The sequence below is a fragment of the Rhinoraja longicauda genome, chromosome 13, assembly GCF_053455715.1.
Source record: "Rhinoraja longicauda isolate Sanriku21f chromosome 13, sRhiLon1.1, whole genome shotgun sequence".
NCBI lineage: Eukaryota > Metazoa > Chordata > Chondrichthyes > Rajiformes > Arhynchobatidae > Rhinoraja > Rhinoraja longicauda.
In genome coordinates this window covers 26,442,463-26,470,459 of record NC_135965.1, presented here as the reverse complement: position 1 = coordinate 26,470,459, position 27,997 = coordinate 26,442,463, and the positions used below count along the sequence as shown (strand labels likewise).

Below are 27,997 nucleotides of genomic sequence, written 5' to 3'. Positions count from 1 at the left end.
CCCCCTCCCTTTCCCTCACCATCCCCCTCCCTCCCTCCCTCTCTCGGGCCCAGGCCGCGGTGTTGAGATCGCGGGAGCGCCGCTGACTGGAGGAGTCCGCCCGCCTGCTGCTCACAGGTGCAGCCGCGGTCTCGGCCCAGGCCCGGGCTGCTAGTTGGGGGAACTGTCCCAGCCCGATCCCTGGGCCCCGCTGCAGGCAGCAGGGGGAGGCCCTGAGCCGTGTGTGGATCCCATCAGCGGACTCCCACCGGGCGGGCCGGGGCTGGTCCTCCCTCCCTCGCCCTCCCCCGTCCACCCAGGGTCCCAGGCCCAGGATCCCTGTCCCCGCCCGCCCAGGGTCCCAGGCCCAGGGTCCCTGTCCCCGCCCGCCCACGGTCCCAGGCCCAGGGTCCCTGTCCCCGCCCGCCCACGGTCCCTGTCCCCGCCCGCCCAGGGTCCCAGGCCCAGGGTCCCAGGCCCAGGGTCCCTGTCCCCGCCCAGGGTCCCAGGCCCAGGGTCCCTGTCCCCGCCCAGGGTCCCAGGCCCAGGGTCCCTGTCCCCGCCCGCCCAGGGTCCCAGGCCCAGGGTCCCTGTCCCCGCCCGCCCAGGGTCCCTGTCCCCGCCCGCCCAGGGTCCCTGTCCCCGCCCAGGGTCCCAGGCCCAGGGTCCCTGTCCCCGCCCAGGGTCCCAGGCCCAGGGTCCCTGTCCCCGCCCAGGGTCCCAGGCCCAGGGTCCCTGTCCCCGCCCGCCCGCCCAGGGTCCCTGTCCCCGCCCAGGGTCCCAGGCCCAGGGTCCCTGTCCCCGCCCGCCCGCCCAGGGTCTGAAGAAGGGCCTCGACACGAAACGTCACCCATTCCTTCTCTCCGGAGACGCTGCCCGTCCCGCTGAGTTACTCCAGCTTTTTATGGCGATCTTCGCCATCCGGATGTTCGCGGCTTAAACCCTCACAGCCAGTGCTCCCGGGGCTCCATCCGACCCGTCATTAGGATCTCAAAGCCTCACCCTGGGTCCCATGGCTGCCGTTCCCATCTTACTCCAGGGTCCATGGCCTTCCCTCCACCCTGTCCCTGGCTGGGACCCATGGGTCTCTCTTCTCCCCGTCCCCCTTCCATCTTGCTCTAGGATCCATTGCCCTCCCCCCCCCCCCCCCCCCGTCCCGTCCCTGGGTTTGATGGATCCCCCTCCACACTGTCTCTGGGATCCATGGCCCTCCCTCCCCCCCTTGTCCCTGGCTGGGACCCATGGCTCTCTCTTCTCCCCCTCCCCCGTCCCCCTTCCATCTTGCTCTAGGATCCATTGCCCTCCCTCCACACTCTCTGGGATCCATGGCCCTCCCTCCCCCCCTGTCCCTGGCTGGGACCCATGGGTCTCTCTTCTCCCCCTCCCCCGTCCCCCTTCCATCTTGCTCTATGATCCATTGCCCTCCCTCCACACTGTCTCTGGGATCTATGGCTCTCCCTCCCCTGTCCCTGGGTTTCATAGCTCTCCCATCTCTCTGGGTTCGATGGATCTCTCTATGGCCCCCTGCAGCCCACCTCAACAGGATGCCATGATTATCCTTACATCCCTGTGGCTAACAACACCCCCGCTTGGTAGCATGTTATTGATCGTTAATCTTTGGCCATTAAGTTCTGAAGTTTGTTATTCTATTTGTCCTTAGGTTCACATAGGCCTCCCAGAGGTCCTGCTGCACTGTGCAATGCATTGCCACAGAGCTCTTTTCAAACGAGGGTTGTCCCGCTGCTCATCTGTGTACAGACAATTACAACGGGACATCCAAACCTGTCGCTCTTTGTCACTCGTACCCGATAAGTGTTACTATCACCAGCTGCAAGCAGGGAGGAGGCCCTTTCACTTGGCTGCTACTTGCAGAAGCCATGAGGTGGAGTTCACAAGTAAGCAGTACGGTGTCCAGCGTTTAGCCTTTGCATCTATCACGAAAGAAGACTTGAAGTTCTTCGAACATCTGCTGCCAGGCCGCGTGGTAACCGACCCTGATGTATTGGAAGCCAGCAACGTAGACTGGATGCGGACGTTACGAGGTGGGATTGCATTTTCTGCAAGGTTTAAATGGGATAATCTTAATTTAAAACACAACCAGAAAATGTTGGCAATACCCACCAATTAAGGGTGAATCTAAGAAGCTAACGTTTCAGGTTGAAGACCCTTTGTTATTTTTATTTTTAATCCTTTTAATTTGTCCTATTTTAAAATTTGAGGGCATGGGTAGGTCATGAAGATTAGGAATTCTCTATTAAATGAGGAAGACATGCCTTGAGCTGTTCTCATGCATTTTGAAGAAAGCTTTACAGAAAGACTAATAAAGGCTTGACGCAAAAAATACTGCATACACCAGAAATAGGAAAACAGCAAGTGTGTTGAAACTCCGCGTCTGTTTTTCTCCTGGCATTCACTTTCTTTGTATTCACAGCTGATTGACATCAACTCAAGTAGATCTCCAACATCAGTAGGAAAAACCTGAATCCTGGGGTAACTCAGGCAGCATCTCTGGAGAGAAGGAATGGGTGACGTTTCGGGTCGAGACCCTTCTTCACTGTCACCCATTCCTTCTCTCCGGAGATGCTGTCTGACCAGTCTGAGTTACTCCAGCATTTTTTGTCTATCTCCAACATCAGTGATAGTGATATCAAGTGGCTAACAGTAAGCTCCACTAATGAACGATCACAGGCTACAAACTGGAAAATAAAACGTATCATTTTTCATTTACTATGTAAACATTTTAAAGTTTAAGAAAGATATACTTGAAATTAAGGGTGATGCTGAACTATTATAAGCAATAGCTCATAATTTTGGAATAATTGAAGAACTTGATAATCCATTAATGAAACTGGATTATTTGATCTAGTATAGATGTTTAACACGTGTAGGTTGCCATCAAAAGATAATTTACACGGTGCAACAAAGCATATTTTCAGGATATTTTTTGCCGTGAATATTTCATAAATAGCCGGTCTTCAATTATTCCTGAAGTTTACACCAAGGAAAATCACAAATGAGCACAGCCTGTGGGTGAGCAGGGTTTGGGTGACAGCAGCACCTAGATCTCCACAATGAAATATGCATGTGTGGACCCCAGTGGTCATTGACAGATTCACTGTTTTCAGTTTGATTTGTGAGCAGCGATCTAACTGAGGAATTGAAGCAAGGTTCATACAGGGTATCACATACTAGGGAGTGAATCACAGCTGTGAGTACTGATGTGATTTATATGTAGAATATTTGATATCGGTGAGCAGGTTACAGGCAGAAATCTTGTAAATTTACATACTGGACAGCGAGGAGTGATTAATACGGGTGTCAGAGGTTATGGGAAGAAGGCAGGAGAATGGGGTTAGGAGGGAGAGATAGATCAGCCATGATTGAATGGCAGAGTGGATTTGATGGGCCGAATGGACAAATTCTACTCCTATCACTTAAGATCTTATGAGTGGAGTTACAATCTGGAATTATTAATTTAAATTATTATTCCTGTGTATTAACCATTGATAATGGGCTAAATATGTTGGTGATCTAGTTAGATAAATCCTGTAAGAATGAAATTGTCTGCGCATTCTATAGGAGGAGGCTATGTTTCCGATCTAATATTAAATGGGAAATGCTGGAAATACTCAGATTAGGCTGCATTTGTGGGATGAGAAATAGAGGCAACATTTCAGATGAAAGATCCTTTGTTAGAATGCTCTACCTGAAACATTGATACTATTCCTCTTCCCACAGATGTGGCCTGACCTGTTGAGTATTTCCAGCATTTTCTGTTTTTGTTTTAGATTTCCAGCGTCTACAGTTTCATTGACTCTCACTTAATGTTTTAGTTTTAGTTGAGTTTAGAGGAACAACATGAAAACAGTCCCTTTGGCTCACCGAGTCCACTCTCACCTGTTCGCACTGGTTATATGTTGTCCCACTTTCACATCCACTTCCGACATAATTGGAGCAATTTACAGAGGCCAAGTAATCTACAAATGCGCATATGGAATGTGGGAGGAAACTGGTGCACCCTGAGGAAACCCACGAGGTCACAAGGAGAATATGTAAACTCTACACAGTTGGCACCCGAGGTCAGGATCAAACCCAGGTCTCTGGCATTGTGAGACAGCAGCTCTACCATCTATAGTGCTGTTCCACCTTGTTAATATTAAATGGTAATATTTTATAACATGGAGATTTAAAAAAATGCTGATTATAAACTTTGTATATTGTGATTTGATTTATTCTACTTATTAATTATGATTGTTAATTGCAGTCTTTTTTTATTGCAGGTCATAGCCAGACATTACTGCGTCCTCAGACAACAGAAGAGATCTCCCAGATCCTCAGGTACTACATCGTTAACTCTTGTTTTCATGTAATGTTTGGTGTGTTTAAATTTTTGTTCAGTTTGAAGGTGTTTTTCCTATCTTATTAATTTTTAGCTATCAAAGATTTTCTATCAACTTTCAGTTTCTGTAAACACAACTAAATTTAAAGAACAAAATGTGCCCATTCAAATTAGTATCAGGTTATTAAGTACTAGTACCAAAATAATACATTTAAAAAATATATTAAAATATATAGATGATAATTAATTTAAAATACACATACATAAATATAAGTAAAACATTGTTTGAAGAATGGATGTCCATATTTAAGATTAGGAAGAAAAGTATGTTTTAAACATATCCTATATTTTTTATAGTCTTCTCCTAATGATATACTGCATGTCCCCTCTTAACCTCCTTCAGTCATGTCATTAGAGCTGGAAAGGGTGCAGAGAAGATTTCCAAGGATGTTGCCATGACCCGGGGAACTGAGCTACAGGGAAGGGTTGGGCAGGCAAGGACTTTATTCTTTGGTGTGCAGGAGGCTGAGGGGTGATTCTATAGAGGTGTATAAGATCATGGGGGGGGGATTAGAGCTGAAAGAGGAGGTAGTTGTTGGTGTGGGCTGTATAATAACAGGAGCCGTACACCTAGATAGTAAACCTTAGTCTTTATTAACTACATCGCAGGCATGTCCTTATGCCTGCGCGTCGCACTTACACTAACTCGAATCACGCAAACAGCAGTCACTCAAAAGCCAAAGGGGCGTAACTACATAAGCATGACACATAACATGAGTGACACCATTACACTAATCTACATCCCCCCTCTTAAAGAATCAACAACGATACAGACACATAAACTGAGCACGTCATGTATAACAATCGGTGACAAACTGGAGGAAAGTTAAACATAGTCCGGATACTTCACAACCGGCCTGCAAACACGACCAGCACGTGTACGATAGAGACCATCTCCATTCCTCTTATCTGGGAAGAGAGCAGGTGATTCCACAGGCGAGGGAGACTGAATCAATGTCCCTGGAGACGAAGCAGCAAACTGTGGAACAGGCGATGAATATGGAGGCGAAGATGGAACAGGCAAAGGAGCTGTTACAGGCATGGATTGCCGTGCTGGCAAAAACATGCGAGTGCCAGTAGGCGCAAACGGAAGCGAACTTGTACCATCTGGATTATATTGAGGAGGAACTGGCTCGTTCACAGGCAGGATGTGTCGCCTGTTACGTCGGTAGGTACCGCCATCGGCACTAACGATATATGAGCGTGGCTCTGAAGCAATTCCAGAAATGACTCCGATACGGTCATGGCCTCTGTCAGTCTGTAAGCGGACTACCTGCCCTTTGGTCAGCGGTGGCAGTGGCCTACTTGTCTTGTCAAACCATCGTTTCTGAATGTCACGCTTCTGTTGCAACCTGGTTTGAACCTCCTCCGGTGGAAACACTTGTGGGACTAAAACCTGATTGGATACAGGCACTGTGGCACGGGTTTGCCTTGACAATAAACGTTGAGCCGGTGAACCCAAGATGGGGTCACGGGAGATGTTGCGTAAGTTAAGCAGATCCAGGAATATGTCAGATTTTGCTCTCTACGAACGTTCCATGAGCTGTTTAGCACTTTTAACAGCCCGTTCAGCCAGCCCGTTAGACTGGGGAAATTCGGGGCTGCTGGTGATATGGTGAAAATTCCAGTGTCCAGCGAACTCCCTGAATTGTTGGCTGGTGAATTGACTGCCGTTGTCAGTTAGCAGTTTAACCGGGGATCCGTGGACTGAAAAGTGGCGTGATAGCTTTGAAATCACCCCGCTGGAAGTGGGGCTGCTGAGAAAATCAATGTCGAACCATCCTGAATAAGAATCCACGAGCACCAGGTATTGTTTGCCCTGCCAATCAAATATGTCAGCTGCGACTGTAGACCACGGGAGCTCAGGTACCGGATGTGGAAGAAGTGGTTGCTTTTGTTGGTGAGGGGCCAAACTGTTACACACTGCGCAGGATGCCACATTCTCGGTGATGTATTCAGCCATGCCAGGCCAGTGAAACATGCTTTTCGCCCGTGAGACAGTGGCTTCAGCACCCGGGTGTCCCGCATGGACAGCGTTAAAATACCGGTGGTACAGCGAGGCAGGAACCACGGCCTTGTGTCCTTTTAAAATAATGCCATCTTGCAGCACGAGCTCATCTTGGACAGCAAAGAAGGGCCGGACTGGCAGCGGAACATTGTAGTGCTGGTCTGGCCAGCTGCGCTTAATGACGGCGGTTAGCGACCGTAGTGTACTGTCAACAGCAGTGTGGGCAACCAGGTCCTCCATGCAGGACGAAGGGATAAAAGACACACTCATCACAACAAAGTCGTCATCCGGCGAGGGCGGACCCTCGCAGGTCTTCCGGGGTGCAAGCGAAAGAGTATCGGCCAGGTGCATATCCTTACCGCGTTTGTGGATCAGCACCATGTCCTTATGCCTGCGCGTCGCACTTACACTAACTCGAATCACGCAAACAGCAGCCACTCAAAAGCCAAAGGGGCGTAACTACATAAGCATGACACATAACATGAGTGACACCATTACACTAATCTACAGTAGTTGAGGCAGATACTATAACAATATTTGACTCTAATGCTATTTGTTTCTGGTCATTAATGACCAAAATCTGAGTGAATAAATATTTCACCTTTTCACTGGGAAGGGCACTGGCAACAACATTAAAAATGTTTGGCTAATTCTGACTTTGAGCACATTGCCCATTCCAGAACTCTGGTGCTCTTACCTTTGCATGTTTTAGCAGCTAGGAGAGCAGTTTAATTCTTAGCATTTGATCTTCTTAGCATTTGTACAAAACAGTTAGATTAAACTGTAATCTTCAAGGTTTGAGACATTTGCTCCTTAAGTGGAGGATCAATCATTGCGCTTTAACCCAAAACAAATCATTCCATGAAAATCGTTCTGAGAAATTGCAGTGCCTTGTCTAGGAGCTCCATTGTTCCCAGGTCCTTTGCAAACATTGAATGGAAAATCAAGTCAAAGGTGATCTAGGTTACTTAAATATATTAAATGTTTTGGATCATAGGTTTCAAGTGCACATTCAAGCCTTCTCCAGATTGAAGTTTAGTTTTAATATAAACTGGTAAACATTGGTTTGCTTCGCTTTCCTGGGCTGTGACTGGTTCAGTAAGAGAGTTGAAGCTTAAGCTTGCAAAATAAAAAGAACGCTTTAATTTTGGAACTGATCGAGTTGTTCTGAAAGATTGTGGCTCCAGAGGCTTTGCAATCCAGCAGGTGTTTTGGGAACCACCTCCAGTATTCAACCAAATAGTTAACATCCTTGGTAAAAGACATCCTGTGGCAGAAACACTTTCATGCTAAACCCACTTCCTAAAAGGTTGCAAGGTAGCTGGCTGCAATTTCTATGCATGCTTGAATACAGCACCACTCTGAATGTCAAAATTCACTACCCCCTTAAAAGGAGCAGAATGAACAGTCTTTATCACTAAGAGCCAGGAGTCCCACACACGCTTTACTCTTAAAAAATCTGGGAATGTACATTTGAAATCATAGACCAGCTTCACCGTGTAGCTTGCCTGTTAATCTTGTTAATGGTTTGAACATATTGAGAACATCCCAAGCGATGCAACTGGAGATAGGAAATTGCGCATTACACAATTTCCATGTTGACCATTACAACATTCCTCACAGTTTTTGTTCTCATGGTCATTAAATATGAAAAGATTACTTACAGCTGGATCACCATTTACCTAAGCGCTTTTGTCAAGCACACTAGCTTTTTACTATTTAGCATATTTGTGATCTGTCACTAATTATTTAAAAAGACCTAAGGCAGAGGAAATTCATCAGAATGTTGCATAAGATGGAATGTTTCAGTTTTGACGAGTTTGGATGGATTGTGTTTGTTTTCCTTGAACTGGAGGAGGCTGCGGGGGATCTGACAGACAATACAAACTTCTGAGGGTACAGGTATTTAGATTAATTGGCTGGGTAAATGTAAAAATTGTCCCTAGTGGGTGTAGGATAGTGTTAATGTACGGGGATCGCTGGGCGGCACGGACTTGGTGGGCCGAAAAGGCCTGTTTCCGGCTGTATATATATTATATGATATGATATGATATGATAGTTAAGATAGATAGTGGTGGTGTTTAAACCTAGAGGTCATTGATTTAATTTGAGGATTTAAGGAAGAATTGTTTTCACCCAGACGGTAAGTGGAATGTGGAAGGAATGTTGAGGCAAGTACAGTCATAACATTGAAGTACTATCTAAATGAGCTCTTGAATTGTCAAGAGATGAAGGCTGTAGACCAAGTGCTGGTCGATGGGATTAGTAAAGATGAGTGCTTGATAGTTAACATGGATATGGTGGGCCAAAGGGCTTGCTGTATGACTCGATTACTGTAAAACTGTTTATTGTGTGTGTGGCAGAATTCTCACTGCAAGGGGTCTTTTGTGAAATGAGTTACAGATAGATTCACTTGCTTCTTTCAGGGTGGTTCCCAATTGCACCAAAATAGATTTTCACGTGTAATGTGAAATGCAACATAGAAGTGCCTGGAAATCCAACATACGTTGTTAGTGACCACAGTATTAACATCTAAACAGGTAGTCATATGTACCTTTTGATTTGTTCTCCATTTCCAATTATGTTTTCACTATTCTGTATTTTTCATTCCACCATCACGCCTTTGATCACATTATGCAGCTCAGAAACACGCCCACCGACTCTCTCACTCCACACGGATTATCAAGCACCCATTTGCATTAATCCTGCACTTAATCTCATGTCATTCTCCCCACAAACCCATTTGTTGGAGCCATTTATGTTTAGGCTAGCTACTGTTGGCATATCATATTATTTTGTCTAGATATATCTTGCCGTATTATTCTGGACACTTGGGGGCGGTCATTAGATGTGCAGGGTGGTGTATATATATGGGCATAAGGGACTGGGAGTGCCCAGATACAGGGAGGGAGAGCATACAGTTCTTACCAGACCTGGACAGACCATCGACTGGAAAGACCTGACCTGGGACTAGACTAGGGACAGAGCAGCCAGCTACAACTTGTATGCGAAATAAGTAAAGCCTGGTATGTTCATCTCCTTGTTTGTACAACTACTTCAATAAACAACTAATTAAACTGGAAAATCGACTGGAAGATCTGTTATGTTGGGTCTGCGTAAGATCACTCCTACACTCTGTGTGGTAATGGCAATTGGGAAAGAAGTCACTGGAAATGTCGGAAAGTTGCCATTACACAATTATTAAAGCATGAAAAGGAATTTGATCGTAATTGTAATTTGTGTTTACAGTATATGACTATTTATGATTACTTTGGTATAATTATGATGTGTATTGGTTTTAATGTATGGTTAGTTTGGCACGATGTTCCCAATATATTTAGCATTTTGTTAGAATTATGGTGGCACTGATAACAGGCCGTTTGCTTTCTTCAGGTATTGTTATAATCGGAACTTAGCTGTGAACCCTCAAGGTGGCAACACGGGATTAGTGGGGGGCAGTGTGCCAGTGTTTGATGAGATCATTATCTCAACAGCTCAAATGAATAACATCATCAGTTTCAACAAGAACACCGGTGAGAGCAACTTTCTTTACTCACAATCTATATATTATCTATATACTAAAACTCTCATCTTGTTTGTTCCCCACTTCCTGTATGTTTGTTCCCCCGTTTGTTTATTTGTCCCGTGCTTCTTTGTGCGGTTTTCATCCTGAAAATAACGGTACAAGATAGCGTGACAATTTTAGACCCACCCTACTCACCATTCCCCCGAGGTCTGAATAAATCAACTTCTGTTATTTTTTAAAAACAATTTACCTAATAAACTTTAATAAATGCGCTCTTCCTCCTCCCCCCCCCCCCCCCCCCGGAGGACCCACAGGAGAAATGTGGCCGAAGGCAATGGCTTTTCCCTGTCCCCCCTCGCTTGCCCACGGCCCCGGGGGACACTCCTCACCCGGCAACGGCTCCGCGGATCGGTAGGGTTGCTGGGCCCGCAGCAGAGATTTCCACCCAACGGGTGCACATCCGTCTAGTTCTAAATAAAAGAATTGACATCTCAACAACAATCAATCTCCCAATACGCAGACCACGATTGATAGATTGTCATTCTGGAATGCAGGGAGTTCCAGTACAGATGCAATGATTGTAAAGTGATCCAACTTAGAGTGTTGCATGATTTGGCGGGAAAATTGCAAGTGATGGTATTCTGGCATGCCTGCTGCCCTGGTTCTCCTCAGATAGTGTTTGGGGTTGGGAAAATATCAAAGATAACATGGCAAATTGCTGCCATGCACTATAGACAGTTCACACTTCATGTCCAGCTCATTGGTGGTGGGAGAACTATCGTAATTAGGGTATGTTTTACCGTTCGTGTAAATCTGTTTTTTTCAGGAGCTCTTGTATGCCAGGCAGGCTGCATTTTAGAAAATTTGAACAATTACCTTGCTGAACAAGATTATATTATGCCCCTTGACTTGGGATCGAAAGGTAGCTGTCACATTGGTGGGAATGTGGCTACCAATGCTGGTGGATTAAGACTGTTGAGGTATGGATCTCTGCGAGGGACAGTGCTTGGACTGGAAGTGGTAAGAAACCAGATTAATTGATGTCTATGAGAAACAAACTGGCCTCTTAAAGAAGGATTATGTAGTTCCTGAAATATGATTGATTAACTTTCAAATCCCTTCCCCCTGCTACTTTCCCCTTTGAGGTACATTATCTAGATAGTGAGAGATTGCAGAGCTTCATTGTAAAGAGGAATCCAGGCATCTAACTGCATGATTGTCAGAAGGCTATTAGGTAAGTGTTTAGGAAAGCTAACACAATGTTATTGTTTATTTCTGGAAAATTTGAGTGAGTTTATAATGACATAATTGAGTTCTATAGGGTATCGAAAAGTCCTATAGCTTAGTAAGTACATATAACTGTGGACAGTTTTGGTACTCTTATTCAAGGAAGGATGTAAAGACATTAGGATCAGTTCAGAGAAACTTTAATAGATTGAGATCTGGATTGATGGATTATCAAATGAGTTAAGAGCTGGGCACGCTCCAACCTTTTAGAATGGTAGAGTCATACAGCATGGAAACAGGCCCTGAGGCCCAACTCTTCCATGCCAACCAAGATGTCCCATCTCAGCTTATTTGCTTATTTGCTCGCATTTGGCCCATATTCCTCTAAACTTTTCCTGTCCATTTTATCTCATGGTGTTTAGAAATGTGAGAGGTGAGGTGTTGGAACTGCAAGGGTTCTTGACAGGTTAGATGTGGAGAAGATATTTCCTCTTGTGGGAGAATCCAGAACTTATATTTATACCCTTATAAGAATGAGGGGGGACCTCAATGAAAAGTACAGAATATTGAAAGGCTTGGATAGAGTGGATGTGGAGAAGTTCTTTCCACTAGTGTGAGAGTCTAGGACGAGGTCATAGCCTCAGAATGAAAGGACGTTCATTTAGGAAGGAGATGAGGAGGAATGTCTTTAGTCAGAAGATGGAAAATCTGTGGGATTATTTGCCACAGTAGACTGTGGAGGCCAAGTCAATGGATATTTTTAAGGCAGAGATAGATAGATTCTTGATTAGTATGGTGTCAGTAGTTTTGGGGAGAAGGCAGGAGAATTGGCTTAGGAGGCAGAGATAGATCAGCCATGATTGAATGGCGGAGCAGACTTGATGGGCCAAATGGCCTAATTCTGCTCCAATCACATAGGACCTTATAACTAGGAGACACATCCTCCCCAACATCCATAACAAAGTCACAATTGTATACATAGAGAAAATGGACATGACACAGACTGTCAAGGAAAAACACCTTCTACCATCCTCCAGTCTAAAAATAACAGTTTATTTTGACACTGCATTCAGTCCTAAAGCCAATTTTTAATCTTTGGCTCTATCAATTTCTTGTCAGCCTTTTGTCCAATTAGTTCAAAATATCCTTCCAAAAATTACTTACCTCATTTCTTTCATCAGCCTTCTCTGTCACTTTGTCAGAAATTTCATCAGGTTATACTAACAACTTTCAGATCCACACTGGCTGTGTAAACGCATCTACAAACTCTAACTGGCATGGATCCCATCCAGGCCAGTGTTTATTTAATAATTAACATTAGCGACTATGTCCACTTAGGGGAAGAATGGTAAAAAGATAAAACCAAAGATGCGACATATTCATTGCAAGGTAGATTGATAAATAGGTTAATTAGAGGTAAGTAGACTTAGTATGGTAGCCTTTACAGCATTTGGTAGCTGGTTGATAAAAGTTGGAAATTAAATATTCCAGAATACTTGGCTTTTAGAAGGGATAGGCAAATTGGAAAAGGTAGGCCTGGTAATAAGGAACGAGGTAACACATTAGTGAAGAGGTATCTGAGCCCAAAAAACCAGGAGGCATAATAAAGTGAGCGGCGTTTCAAAATAATAAGGGGCAGAAAATTCTTGGTAGGATTAATACGTCAGCCCCAAAAGTAATGATAATATTGAACCAAATACAAGTCAGCAAATTATAGAAGCATTAACGCTGTCATCTTGGATGACTTTTAATATTCATACAGATTTAATAAACTGATTTGACAAAAATTGTTTAGATGTTTGAGTACATGGGAAATATTCAAGACATTTTTATAAGTTTCTAGAATAACATTTTGAGGAATCAGGTAGGGAATGGGTTATTTACATCTGGTATTTGCAATGATCAAAGTTAAACAGTAATTTAGTTTAGTTTAGAGATGCAGCGCGGATACAGGCCCTTCGGCACACCGTGTCCACACCGACCAGTGATCCCTGCACATCAACACTATCCTACACACACTAAGGACAATTTACACTTATACCAAGCTAATTAACCTACAAACCTGTACGTCTTTGGAATGTGGGAGGAAACCAAAGATTTCGGAGAAAACCCACGCGGTCACGGGAAGAACGTACAAACTCTGTAAAAACAGCACCCGTAGCCTGGATTGAACCTGGGTCTCCGGTGCTGCAAGCGCTGTAAGGCAGCAATTCTACCGCTGCGCCACTATTCCGCCCTATTCTGGTATATTCTGGTAAAGATTCCCATGGATAAGAGTGATAATAATATGAAATAATTTTAAATTAAATTTGACAGTGCTATAGTGACATCTAAACTTATAATCATAATTTTTAATTTTTAGACAATTAAAAAGGGTAGATAATCAATATGGCTGAGACAGGTTTAGATTTAGTCTAAAAAATATCAATAATTCTTTGATCCCTTTGGAAATAAATTTGTATCACAGAATTGAAGTTTCTGAACAGTGACAGAAATTATTTTAACCCAGAGTATTTCAGCGAATAAAGAAAATTAGTAGTGCTTGGTCACACTAATGACTAAAGGCAGAAAGATTGGCAAGAAACAGAAGATTGTGAGAGATTTGGAGAAATGTGCAAATTGGAAGAGATCAATGAAAGGCAAATAAATTACAAATTACAAATTACCAATGTAAATATATTGAACAAATACTTTTGTTTCAAAGGGCCTGTTTCCATGCTGTGTCTCTGACTTTTCATTGGTACTCATCAAGAATATTACAGAGTTCCTTCGCATTTCCTGTGAGTGATCTACTGTTTGCGAACTGTTATACACCATTCCTTCACACTTTGTTTCTGCTCATAGGTACTCGCAGATGGAACTGTCTTGAACTGTCTAACATCACTCCGCAAAGACAACACAGGCTATGATCTCAAACAGCTTTTTATTGGATCTGAAGGCACACTTGGGATAATCACAGCTGTGTCCATTTTGTGTCCAAGGAAGCCAGCCTCTGTCAATGTAGTGCTTTTAGGTAAAGGCAAGAACATAATCATATTTACCAAGAATGTTTGGGAATTTGTTATGATTGGCGGCTATGCTGAGATGGTCTCTTAACAGCATGTTAATTTCCAAGAGTTACAACGTTTCCCTGTGTAGACCTGGCTCGTGAGTGTATAGAACTTAAATCAGTACAGCGCAAGAACAGGTTCTCCAGCCCATAATGTCAGTGCCGAATATGTTGCTGTTAAACTAATCTCCTCTACCTGTATATGATCCATATCCCTCCATTTCCTGCATGTCCGTGTGCCTATCTAAAAGCCTCTTATTTTTTTTTATTTTATTTTATTTATTTTTTGAAAAGCATATGTACAAATAGAAATAAAAAAACACATTTGTTACAAAGTTCTTACATAGCTTCAATTTTTAAATTTTTGGAGAGAGAAAGTAAAAATAAAATAAAAAAAACTATAAACTTGGGGAGAGAGAGTAAAAGAGTTAAAAAAAAACGGATCTAACAATAAAAATTAAAGGGAGTAGATCCGGGAGACAATAACCACAGTTGTACATCCAACCCCTGACTCAATTTTCAACTTTTAATTTAAATTTTTTATTTTAGTCCTGTGCCAAACACATTTACTTTTCTAAAAATTCAATAAATGGAGACCATATTTTTAAAAATAGCTCAGGTTTGTCGATTAAGGCAAACCTTATTTTTTCCAAATGCAGGGTCTCTGTCATTTCCGTAGTCCACATTTTAATTGTGGGGGTTATTGGTTTTTTCCAAAATTTAAGTATTAATTTTTTCGCAGTTATTAGACTGTAATCAAGAAAATGTACCTGACTTACTGTAAAATTTGTAGTATGTTCTGATAATCCTAATATAATTAATTTTGGGTCCATATCTAACTTTTTATTAATAACTTTAGAAACTATTTTAAAAATCTCCAACCAGAAGTTTTGCATTTTTATACACGTTACGAAAATATGAGTTAAATTAGCTTCTTGAAATTGACATTTATCACAAATAGGAGAGATACTAGGAAAAATCCTATTTAATTTCGTCTTCGAATAATGTAATCTATGTATTATTTTAAATTGTATTAAGGAGTGTCTAGTATTCAATGAACATTGATGTATATGTTGTAAACTTTCATCCCATATATCTTGCATTATAAGTTGATTCAATTCGTCCTCCCATGCTCGTCTATAAGATTCTGATGACGGAATGTCAGTGTCAAGGAGAGTATTGTAAATAAAGGATATTAATTTATTTGAATTATAATGTCGATTCAGGCATACATCAAGTGTTTCTGGACCTCTAAACTTATATTCTTGCATGTGTGATTTTACATAATCTCTAAGTTGTAAATATCTAAAATAATTATTAACATGTAATCCGTACTTCTGCTGTAACTCCTGAAACGAAAGAAAAGTTCCCTTATGATAAAGATCTCCCACCCTTTTGATTCCATAACTTTTCCATTGAGCAAAGCCTCTATCTAAGACAGACGGTTTAAAAGAAGGATTATTCGCAATAGGAAGGAAAACAGATAATTTACTCAATTTTAACATAAGCTTTAATTGTTTCCAGGTACGGATAACACTATGTATAATGGGATTACCTCCATATGTTTTTTTATTTAAATTTATTGGAGCTAAGAGGATCGCACCAATATCAAATGGTAAACAATCCTCTTTCTCCATCTTTAACCAATCCGGTTGTTGATCAGAATCATCCAACCAGCAGGTTATATTTTTAATATTAACCGCCCAATAATAAAATAAAAAGTTAGGTAAAGCAATTCCTCCATTAATTTTAGACTTACATAAGTGTCTTTTATTTATTCTATGAGTCTTGTAGTCCCAAATAAAATTAGTAACAATTGAATCAATTTTTAAAAAAAACTTTTTTGGAAGATAGATCGGAATTGCTTGAAATAAGTATAGTAGCTGTGGAAGAAAGATCATCTTTATAGCATTACTACGACCAACTAATGATATAGGAAGTGTTTTCCAAAATTGGATATTTCTGTGTAATTTAGCAAGTAAAGGAGGAAAATTTGATTTAAATAAAGAAGTATATTTCCTAGTCACGTAAATTCCAAGATATTTAAACTTTTCATAGGCAATTTTAAAAGGAAATTGTTGAAGTATGGCCGGATTATGCTCCAATATTGGCATAATTTCACTTTTATACCAGTTAATTCTATAACCTGAAAATGAACCAAATTGAGTTATGAGATTTAATAAATTCGGAATGCTAATTTCTGGCTTTGTAATATATATTAATACATCATCCGCATATAAAGAAATTTTATTGGTTGTATGTTTAGTGTTGTAGCCATGAATATCTGAATTTGATCTAATACTCTCAGCAAGTGGTTCTATAATAAGGGCAAATAAAAGTGGTGATAGTGGACATCCTTGTCTACAACCCCTAGCTAAATGAAATTTAGATGACAGCATTTGATTAGTTAATATTCTAGCTGTTGGGGATGTATATAAAAGTTTCACCCATGCACAAAAATTTTCACCTAGTTGAAATTTTACCATCACTGAGAAAAGATAGGGCCATTCTACTTGATCAAATGCTTTTTCAGCATCTAGCGAGATGATTGCTAAATCTTCATTTAATAATCTATTTGAATAAATTATATTAAACAAGCGTCTCAAGTTGAAAAATGAATATCGTTTAGCTATAAAGCCTGATTGATCGGGGTGTATCAATTTGTCTATAACTAGACTTAATCTCTGAGCTAAAATTTTCGCTAATATCTTCTGATCAGTATTTAAAAGGGCTATCGCCCTATACGAACCAGGGTCTTCAGAATCCTTATCTTTTTTAGGAATGAGGATTATTGTTGATTCAGTCAGAGTTTGTGGCAATCTCTGTTGTTTAAAGGCGTGACTATATACAGTTTGCAAACGTGGAGAGATCAAACCACTAAATTTTTTATAAAATTCATTATTTAAGCCATCAGGGCCAGGAGTCTTCCCATTTTTCATGGATTTAATAGTCTCTTCAACGTCTTTCATAGTTATTTCTGCGCCCAGTAAATTTCTATCACTCACATTCAAACCAGGAAGGTTACATTCCTGCAAAAACTTTTGCATCTGCGCAGAAGTATCTGTTATTTTTGATGAATATAATGACTGATAAAATTGCAAAAATCTCTGATTAATATCCTTAGGTAGTTTAAGCAAATCTCCATTTTCTGATCTAATTTTATGAATTGTAGAATCATCTTCTAATTTACGGAGTTGACGTGCTAGCAATTTCTGTGGTTTATCTCCAAATTCAAAATGTTTTTGTTTAGTATATTGAAAAAGCCTTAAAATATGAGCTGAAAGGATATAATTTAACTTATATTTGAGAACTGCAATTTTATTATGTATTTCAATAGAGGGAGCGATGGCATTTGTTATGTCTAACTGTCTTATCTGACTTTCCAGGTCATTCTGTTCAGCTCGGTTCTTCTTGTTTTGAGACGCTTGAAAAGCAATAATACATCCTCTCACAAACGCTTTAAATGTTTCCCAAAGCAGGGACGCAGATGTTTCAGGGAGCGATGTTAAAAGCCTCTTAAATGCCACTATCATATCTGTTTCCATCAACACCCCTGGCAGTCCAGGGACCCACAACTTTCCAGGCACCCACCACTCTCTGTGTAAAAAACTTGTCCGCACATCTCCTTTCAATTTTCCCCTTCTGACCTTAAAGCTGTGCCCTCTCATCGTTGACATTTCAACCCTGGAAAAAAGGTTCTGACTGTCTACCATATCCATGTATTCCAGCCCTGTAAAATATACCCACAGAACTATGCAAAAAAATAGATGTAATGTTGTTGATTATACAGCAATTCTTTACAGACGGGAATATCTCGGATGAAATGACAGTGAGGCTGTTGGATGCCTGTTATACTTCACTGCTTGTGTTACGTGTTGCTAATAGTAAGGCTGTGGGACATGCCCAACAGGCTGGACTGTATTAGGAAGAAAGAGAAAGAAAACCCCAAATATTGACAGGAAGAAATGTTCATTCTGAAATCACATGCTGATCTTTGTCTCTATGGCCTTGCACTGCTGTGATGGAACTCTCTGTATTATCTTTGATGAGTGATGTCCAGTATCATTCAAGCTCAGTTTTACTCACAACAAAGCAGTCAACTTGAATGGCTTTCCATCCACTCCCTCCATCATTAGTACGGCTGCAACACACAAGATGCATAGAGGCATTTTGTGGCATCACAATCCAAACCTGTGCCACTTTCTATGAAGACCAGTGCAGTGGTCACATGGAAAAGCAACTGCCTTGAAACTCCATGTAAACGACATAATTTCCCAGCTCTGAAATATCTTGCACACTCTTCAATGTCTTTGGCTCAAATCCCTGGAACTTCCTTTCTAACAGCACAGTGGGAGAAACATCACCACATGAAGTGCAGTGATTGTCGAATGAAGTTTGTCTCCAATATTTTTTGGTGTCGTTAGGCATGAGAAATAAATGCTGGCTAGGCCAGAGAAGCCCACATCCCATGAATGGGTAAAGAGGTTTGACTCTGTATTCGGTTACAATAGGTCCACAGTAAAGTCTCTGTGCCTGATTTCCTTCCATATTCATCATGTGCAATAAAACATACTATGAAGAGGCAGATAAAGTACTGAAGCTCTGTACAATAAGCATGTGATATTTGCATAATAAGCATGCTATGATTGTAAAATATATACTAACTTTCGTAGAATATATATTCTCTGCTGTATTTCCTCTTTATTAAGAATATAACTAATTTATTTCTCTGCAATATATAAAATATATGAATTTGATCTATGTTTCAAGGTTGTGACGGCTTTGACAAACTCTTGGGCATATTCAAGGAGTCTAAAGGCATGTTGGGTGAAATTCTCTCTGCGTTTGAATTCATGGACTATGGGTGCAGAGAGATTGTCTCTGAGCATCTGAAACTGACAAACCCGTTACGAGGTAAGATGGGAAAAGAAAGATTATAGAAGATTAATTACAGGTTTCTGAGTAGGATACCTGGGTTCATGAAATCAACTATTCCCACAGCCATAACTACTATTGTGGTAGTTGGTATTCATCAGAAAAGGAGAAACCCTAAATGTGCTTTTCCATTTGATTAGATCGAAGCTGATCATACTTGCTTCCATTTAAATGGTACCATGAGAGGGTGATGACAATAGTGATCGCAACCCCGTGGATATTTGTTTCCTTTGGGCTGGTGGTACTTTAATCTTGGAGCAAACATTTGGAGCAAATTCAACATAAAGAAGAAGACATGCATTGCGTAAATAGATAGCACTGAAAGAATGCCTAGAAGCTACGAAATGGATCAAAACAAATTAAAGCAAGGTGAAACAATGCAATGCAATTATCAAGGAATATAATAATGACACATGGAATCACATAAATAAGTGAAGAAAAATTTGGACAGGGCCTCTAAGTGGGCAGCATAGTGATACAGCCAGTGGAGTTGGAGTCTTGCAGCTCCAGAGATTTGGGTTCAATCCTGATGTCTGGCACTGTCTGTTTGAAGTTTGCACATTTCCCTATGGCCTTGTGGATTTCCAATTTTCTCCCACATCCCAAAGACGTGCAGGTTGGTAGGTTAATTGACCTCTGTAAATTGCACCGTGTAAATGAGTGGATGAATGTGGGGAGAATAAGTTACAGGACATATTATTTGTGGACTGAAATTACACCGTGAGCCAGCATAGACTTGGGCTGAAATGGCCTCCTATAGCAAAAGGAAATGATTCACACAATAAACCCATTAGTAACGTCAGTGAAATGGCAGCAATACTGTGAATCATTATTTTACCTCAGTATTTTCTAGAAGGACTAAAGGTGGAGACAAAGTTAGAAGAAGGAGCTCAAATTATATAGAAAGGATGGGGACAATTGATAAAATGATCAACGTAGAAAGGATGAAGTGCATGGTGTGAATGGATTTTAGATATGGAAGTGATAACAGAAACACTATTACAAAAAAACATTTTAAAAAGATCATTGAAAAATGGAATAATGCCAAGGACAGGGCAGCTAATGTGTTTCATATATTTAAAATGGGAGATGGAAAAAGTTTAGATAAAATTATAGCTTAATATTGATGCCAGCAAAGTCAATGCAATGAAGGGACACAAAGTGCTGGAGTAACTCAGCAGGTCAAACAACACCTCTGGAGAACATTGTTAGGCGATGTTTTGTGTCGATACCCTTTTTCAGATAATGCAATCCTTACTCAAAAATTTGAATATAATAAAAACAATTAGTGTGTATTCATACTTGACCAACCTCTCTGAAAACAGAAAGGATAAATAAAATTAATGTAGCAGATGTGGAATACTTGTAAAGTCTTCAATAAAATCCTCACAGATATGTGACTAAGGTTAGAAAATGTGGATTCAAAGGAGTGGTAATAAATCACAAGACAAAGAAAGAGCAGATTGGAAAATATCAGAAGGTGGAGTTCTGCAAGGTTCATTATCTCTAAAACAAAATCCATTCTGGAATTGGAAATACGAGTGTAAAATTTGCGATGGCACTAAATTGAGTTGCAGTTAATTGAGAGGAAAATGTTAGAGACCAGAAATCATGAATAAACCTATTTAATGATGTCTGGCTGCCAAATGAATGCCAATATAGGTAAGTGAAAAGTGATGGGTTTTGGCAAAAAGAATAAGGGGTCACGCATTCAAATAATGTGTTGTGATGTTGTGTTGGCAAAGGATTACAGGATCATCAGGTACAGAATCACAAACCATTAATAGCAGCTCAAGTAGGCCACTGGTAAAATCGAACGGGTGTTGACATTCATACTTCAAGAGATAACATTGAAAAGTGGAGCAAATATAATACTGAACTTGTACAGAACCTTAGTCAGGTCACACTAGCATCTCTGGAGAACATGGATAGGTGGAGGATTGGCAGATGCTTACACAAAGGCCAGGGATAAAAAAGACAAAAAATGTGCAAGAAATATAGAAGAGGTATGAAATGCGAGGGGAAAAAGAGGGGACAGGGGGGATTGTTTTTAGGTTAGTTACCTAAAATTGAAGAATTCATACCATTAGCTTGTAAGCTACCTAAGCAGAATGTGAGGTGATGTTCTCCAGTTTACATGTGGTCTCACTCTGGAAATGGATGAGACCCAGGAGAGGAATGTCATTATGGGAACGGGAAGGGGAGTTAAATGGTTAGATCCAGCAAACCTTGCAGACTGAGTGCAAATGTTTGGTGACGGTCGCATAGTATACACTTGTAAAGGATGTAAAGGAGGCCACATGGGGATCACTGCAGTTGATGAGGTTAGAGGAGGTGCACGTGAACGTCTGTCTCACCTGGAAGGACTGTTGGGGTCCCTGGGTGGATGTGAATGAGGAGGTTTTTTTAAAATAAACCAGCATCTGCAGTTCCTTGTGTGTCCATATATTGAACAAGCTTGTTTCTTGGAAAAGGAAAGTTTGATTGCGATCTGTTCAATGTCTTTAAAATCACAAAAGGATTTGATTGATGGCTCCACCTATAACATAGAAACATAGAAAATAGGTGCAGGAGTAGGCCATTCGGCCCTTCGAGCCTGCACCGCCATTCAATATGATCATGGCTGATCATCCAGCTCAGTAGCCTGTACCTGCCTTCTCTCCATACCCCCTGATCCCTTTAGCAAAAAGGACCACATCTAACTCCCTCTTAAATATAGCCAATGAACTGGCCTCAACTACCGTCTGTGGCAGAGAATTCCACAGACTCACCACTCTCTGTGTGAAGAAATGTTTTCTCATCTCGGTCCTAAAAGACTTCCCCCTTATCCTTAAGCTGTGACCCCTGGTTCTGGACTCCCCCAACATCGGGAACAATCTTCCCGCATCTAGCCTCTCCAACCCCTTAAGAATTTTATATGTTTCTATAAGATCCCCCCTCAGTCTTCTAAATTCCAGCGAGTACAAGCCCAGTCTATCCAGTCTTTCCTCATATGAAAGTCCCGCCATCCCAGGGATCAATCTGGTGAACCTTCTCTGTACTCCCTCTAAGGCAAGAACGTCTTTCCTCAGGTTAGGAGACCAAAACTGCACACAATACTCCAGGTGCGGTCTCACCAAGGCCCTGTACAACTGCAGCAGAACCTCCCTGCTCCTAAACTCAAATCCTCTTGCTATGAATGCCAACATACCATTCGCTTTCTTCACTGCCTGCTGCACCTGCATGCTTGCTTTCAATGACTGGTGCACCATGACACCCAGGTCACGTTGCATCTCCCCTTCTCCCAATCGGTCACCATTCAGGTAATACTCTGCTTTCCTGTTCTTGCCGCCAAAGTGGATAACCTCACATTTATCCACATTATATTGCATCTGCCATGCATTTGCCCACTCGCCTAATCTATCTAATCTATCTAATAAGAGCAATTAATATAAGGTGGTTACAAATAAATCACATATATTTATCTATAGAGTGTAGAACTTTCATAAGAGGTTGTTGAGACAGCATAGATGCGTTTGATGAGAAGCTTTAAAAAAAACACAAAGGAAAAGAAGAATCTAAAGTTATACTGAAGAGTTAAGGTGAATAGTAGTGGAGAAGTCCATGCTGGAACATAAATGGTGGCACAGATGTGTTGGACTGAATGGACTGTTTCTGTACTGTACATTTTATGCTGTGGTATGGTTATATTTGTCTTTTTGCAAGCATATGTAAGTCATGGCAATGTAACTGATGTCAAACTGCCATTTCTAATGGGTCAGTGATTGTACTTTTAAATCGGATGTAAAAATACATTTTGGATTAAATGAAATACATAATTCTATTTGTAGGAGGAATTGGTATTGTACTCCGGACCTCAACCTTTACATTAACCTGGCAGCAATATAGCAATTAGCTTTAAATTTGTGTTTATGGGTGTTTATGTACTAATTAGTTGTCTGACTTTCTCTCTAATCAGAAATGACTTTACTTATTTTCATAGAGAGAACCTTTTTAATTTTGGCATCTCTGTTACTTTCTCAAACTATTTTTTTCCCTACGTTCTTTCTTCCCTGGAGTTGGCCTTCATCCGTGGTGATGTCCCTAAATGTGCATTTGTGCAGCAGCAGAGCAATATACCCTGAGGTACAGGAAAGAGATGGGAAATTTTAGGCTTAAAATTGCGACCTTTCCAAATGGCTCTCTGATTTCCTGATCTGTATTTGAGCAAAAGTCAAAGTCACCTTCCGGAGATGGGCCAGTGGTCTACCTATGGTAGACCCTAGGCAGATCCCACTCCCCCCTGTGATCTAAGCACTTTTCCTAAGCCCAGGGGCAGACTCACTCTCCCAGCTGTTTGTTGTTCTATAGAAAATTAGGAAAAGGTTTGCTGCAGGTTACATAGATTGGAACAGTATTTATAAAACTGTGGTGCAGAAGGTTTACGAATAACTCTTCCAGACCGTGTTCTGGCATTAGATGGCTTCATGAATTTTCCGTGCCTTTACACCTCCATGGCTTTGTACAATATGTATTCACACAAAATGTTCAGATCTCTTTGCCTTCAGCCACTTTCTTTGTTAAGTTTGGTTCTATTGACTTAAATAGAACTGAGTTTTAAAAGGATAGTTGTTGCTTTATTGGTGCACTCATTGTTAGCACCCAAGGGTGAGTTTCTACCAATCACATACCCTGATTCACCCTCCCTTCACTTCATTTTACATGAACATATTATCTTTATCCCTACTTCTTATTATCTGACAAAGTTACTGATGTTCACTGTGTTCTATTCACCCTCTTCCAGAGGCACCATTCTATGTTTTGATAGAAACGTCGGGATCCAACAGTGACCATGATCAGGAGAAGCTTAGTTGTTTCCTGGAGATGATGATGAGCTCTGGTCTGGTGACTGATGGGACAATAGCTACTGAGGAAAATAAGATAAAGGTAGAGTACAGTTCCTCCTGATCTCTCCTCTGAAGAATATTATGTATTGGATCAAAATGGAAAGACTTAATTAGGTGTCCTGCATAACTTGGTTGACTTCATTGATAATTATTAGACTACTACAGGTTTTGCACTATCATGCTTTATTTTATGTGTTATATCAAATGTCTTTTCAATCAACCCTAATAAGAGAATCCACAGGCGTGGCATCTTGAACTAGCCATTGCCTAATCACTGTTTTTGCAGTTTTGAGTAGTGGTGAGTGATTTAATGGGCGTGGATGTAAAATCTGTGATTCTATATTGAGAGAAATTTTATATTGTATATGCATGTGGAATTTTTATTTGAAAATTGAACATCAAGTTGGAAAAGTTGGCAGGAATCAAGGAATGAAAAGTAACTCAGTTCGTTGTGAGCGGATTCACACAGTTGAAATACAGAATGTAGGGAATATGTTCATACTGGTCCATGAATAAAATTAATTAGAGTGTAAGGAAGAATGATAAAGTAGGGGTAGAGGTTCAAAATTAGGATCAATTTTTCTGCTTTTGAGATTTAGGAAAAGTCGAAGATAAATCAGTCTCAGATCACTCTGATGAAGGGTCTGATGGAGGGTCTCGACCCGAAACGTCACCTATTCCTTTTCTCCAGAGAGGCTGCCTGACTCGCTAAGTTATTCCAGCATTTTGTGTCTATCTCAGATCACAGGAGGTGGCCATTTAAAAAGGAGATTTAAGCAGTTCATGGATTAAAATAATTCAATTTAAAAAAGGGTGAGACTCCCAAATTTTGGGACCCTTGATGAAAAGATACTTGGTGTCACCCTATCAGACTTCGGCTTCCAAAGCCTGTCCCATTAATGCTCCACTCAACTACCAAACTGACATCTCTGGAGAACATGGATAGGTGGCGTTTCGGGTCGGAAACCTTCTTCTGACCCAAAACATCGCCTATTCATGTTCTCCAGAGATGCTGCCTGACTCCCTGATTTACTCCATTGTGTGTATAAACCAGCATCTGCAGTTCCGTGCAGTTATATATTAGATAACACTGTTTTAGGCTCGTAATATATGCTGACTCACTTCGTTTTTTTAAGCATTGGGTAAACTGTCCAGAGCAGAGTGGAGAGCTAGTGAGTTTAGTTTATTATTGTCATGTGTACAGTGAAAAGCTTTTTGTTGCATGCTATCCACTCAAAGAAAAGACTATACATGATAAAAAGAATTGTTATAAGAACGAAGTGTGCCAGTAAGATATGTGGGTCAGTAAATGTGGTGCTTGTTCCATGGCTCTACATAGAAGAAGAGATATTCAGTCCACTCTGTCTGTGCCATTGCAAAGCACATTACATTGATCTTGCAGCTATACTTGACCAAAAAAATTACACATGGATCAGTCAGTAATTGTACTTTTTAAGGAGGTAAGAAGCCTGAGATGCTGAGCAGTCTTAATGAGTTTGTTCTTCCCTTTAGGCACTCTGGGCTCTGCGAGAATGCATCACCGAAGCACTGGCCCACGATGGCTATACATATAAATACGACATCTCGTTACCACTGGAGAAAATCTATGATATCGTCATTGACATGAGGAGAAGGCTGGGGAAGAGGGCAAAGCGTGTTGTTGGCTATGGGCACCTGGGTGAGACTCACTGATGTGCTGCTTATTTGGAATGGGTGAAGGAAAGTCAAGGCTTCAGCATGTTACTTATTGTAGATTTGTTTCAACTTAATTTTTGCTCCATTCCTCTAATGAAGATAGCAACTCAAACTGGGGTTGTTTCATCTCGGGTGTTGGTAGATCATTCTGTGTATTTAAAGGGGAGGGTTGTGTACAGCCATTTAAAGGCAATGGGTAGTGTCGCCAATATTTAAAACTGTCATTGCAATATTTCTTTTTCTTCTTAGGTGATGGAAATTTGCACCTAAATGTTGTATCTCAAGCACAAGATCAGCAGCTGTTGAACAATATTGAGCCCTACTTGTATGAATGGACTGCTCAGTATTATGGAAGCATCAGTGCTGAGCATGGCCTGGGCTTTAAGAAAAAAGACTTAATTTATTTCAGTAAGCCCAGGGTGGCGGTACAGATAATGCAGCAGATGAAAGCGATTCTGGATCCAAAGGGAATTTTAAATCCCTATAAAACTCTGCCGTCCTCCACTCAGTGAAATTTCACAAGGTATCTTGCTTGTAAATGCTTGAAATTTCACAAGGGATCTTGCTTGTAAATGCTATCGTGTTTATTTTTTATTATTTTAAGCTGTGCACCTTTCAATACAAGCCTCCGGGACATGTGTAGCACAGTTAGAGACAGAATAAAGCTCCCTCGGCTCACAGAAGCTGCAGCAGTAAACTCGCATAGACATCCTCTGTTTTACTAATGTGGCATTTGCATTTAAGGCAAAAGTGGAACCTGTTTCTCAAATGCCTTTCACAACCTTACAATGTCCCAAGCATTTCACAACCTTGTCTAAAATGCAGGAAATGTGGCTGTCAATTCCCACTTAGCAAGACACTATAAAGACGAATATCAATAATTTGCTTTGTATTTTGAGACAGATAAATGTTGGCCATGACAATGGGTAAAAGAAATTCATTTTTTAAAATCAGTGCATTATTTTTTTGTGGAGAAAGCTCATTATTTTTGGTTTGATGCCACATAATCAGTGCAACACTCCACAAATGGTGCAATGAGGCATTAGCCCAGTTTACAGGCTTGGGGTTAGACTTGGCCTCATGATTTCTCAACTCATTGCTCTCCACTGAGCCCCGCACAATTTTTTTCAAATCTCATGGCTTCTGAGATGAGACAATCAGGAATTGCTAAACTGTAGTATGCCAGTGTGGTATTTGGAAACTACTCAGGTTCATTTACAATTCTCACCGAAGGTGAATGTAATCCAATCAGTCTGAATAAGATTTGAAATAGACGACCCAGCTCTTCAGATAATTGGGAAATAGCATAACAGCAATTTGGGACAGTGCCTTTAGAGCAAGGCCTTTATATTCTGATGGGATTATTAAAGATGAAAATATAATTGTCAAATGAGTGAAGAAGAAAGTGGATTAGATTTAACAAATATTTCTATGGCTTCTGTTTGCTGTGGTGATGTGAATCAGCAGGAAAACAAAAGCTGAATATGTGTGACAGAATTCCACCTGAAATATTAATCTTTATCACACTCCGGTCTTTTAATGACCTGTAAAAAACAAATAAAACAGAGGGATGGAGTCTGGAACATGTTGCTTGATGGTATAAGAAAATAACTGCAGATGCTGGTACAAATCGATTTATTCACAAAATGCTGGAGTAACTCAGCAGGTCAGGCAGCATCTCGGGAGAGAAGGAATGGGTGACGTTTCGGGTTGAGACCCTTCTTCAGACTGATGTCGGGGGTGGGACAAAGGAAGGATATAGGTGGAGACAGGAAGATAGAGGGAGATCTGGGAAGGAGGAGGGGAAGGGAGGGACAGAGGAGCTATCTGAAGTTGGAGAAGTCGACGTTCATACCACCGGGCCGCAAACTGCCCAGGTGAAATATGAGGTGCTGCTCCTCCAATTTCCGGCGGGCATCATTATGGCACTGGAGGAGGCCCATGACAGAGAGGTCAGACTGGGAATGGGAGGGGGAGTTAAAGTGCTGGGCCACCGGGAGATCAGTTGCGTTAATGCGGACCGAGCGCAGGTGTTCAGTGAAGCGATCGCCGAGCCTGCGCTTGGTTTCGCCGATATAAATAAGTTGACATCTAGAGCAACGGATGCAATAGATGAGGTTGGAGGAGGTGCAGGTGAACCTCTGTCTCACCTGGAAAGACTGTTTGGGTCCTTTGATGGAGTTGAGGGGGGAGGTAAAGGAACAGGTGTTGCATCTCGTGCGGTTGCAAGGGAAAGTGCCCGGGGTTAGAGTGGTTTGGGTAGGAAGGGACGAGTGGACCAGGGAGTTGCGGA

At 41.3% G+C, this 27,997-nt stretch overlaps 1 protein-coding gene across 1 annotated transcript; it reads left to right on the top strand.

The window, feature by feature from the left end:
- Positions 1–7: 7 nt before the first annotated feature.
- On the top strand, positions 8–27,984 carry d2hgdh (D-2-hydroxyglutarate dehydrogenase). The gene is made up of 10 exons (XM_078410605.1): positions 8–117; positions 1,640–2,021; positions 4,260–4,317; positions 9,780–9,919; positions 10,739–10,932; positions 13,984–14,152; positions 18,959–19,102; positions 23,907–24,049; positions 25,522–25,687; positions 25,954–27,984. The coding sequence occupies exons 2-10, from the start codon at positions 1,679–1,681 to the stop codon at positions 26,214–26,216; spliced, it is 1,620 nt and encodes a 539-aa protein (XP_078266731.1). The 5' UTR covers positions 8–117; positions 1,640–1,678; the 3' UTR covers positions 26,217–27,984.
- The last annotated feature ends 13 nt before the right edge of the window (positions 27,985–27,997 follow it).

What these genes read in the sequence shown, in the direction of transcription:
- d2hgdh (XM_078410605.1), top strand. Translation starts at nt 1,679, where the DNA reads ATGCATTGCCACAGAGCTCTTTTCAAACGAGGGTTGTCCCGCTGCTCA. An exon ending in ACTGACAAACCCGTTACGAG is followed by an intron (nt 19,103 to 23,906) that starts GTAAGATGGGAA and finishes ACCCTCTTCCAG; the next exon opens with AGGCACCATTCTATGTTTTG. An exon ending in TGTTGGCTATGGGCACCTGG is followed by an intron (nt 25,688 to 25,953) that starts GTGAGACTCACT and finishes TTTTCTTCTTAG; the next exon opens with GTGATGGAAATTTGCACCTA.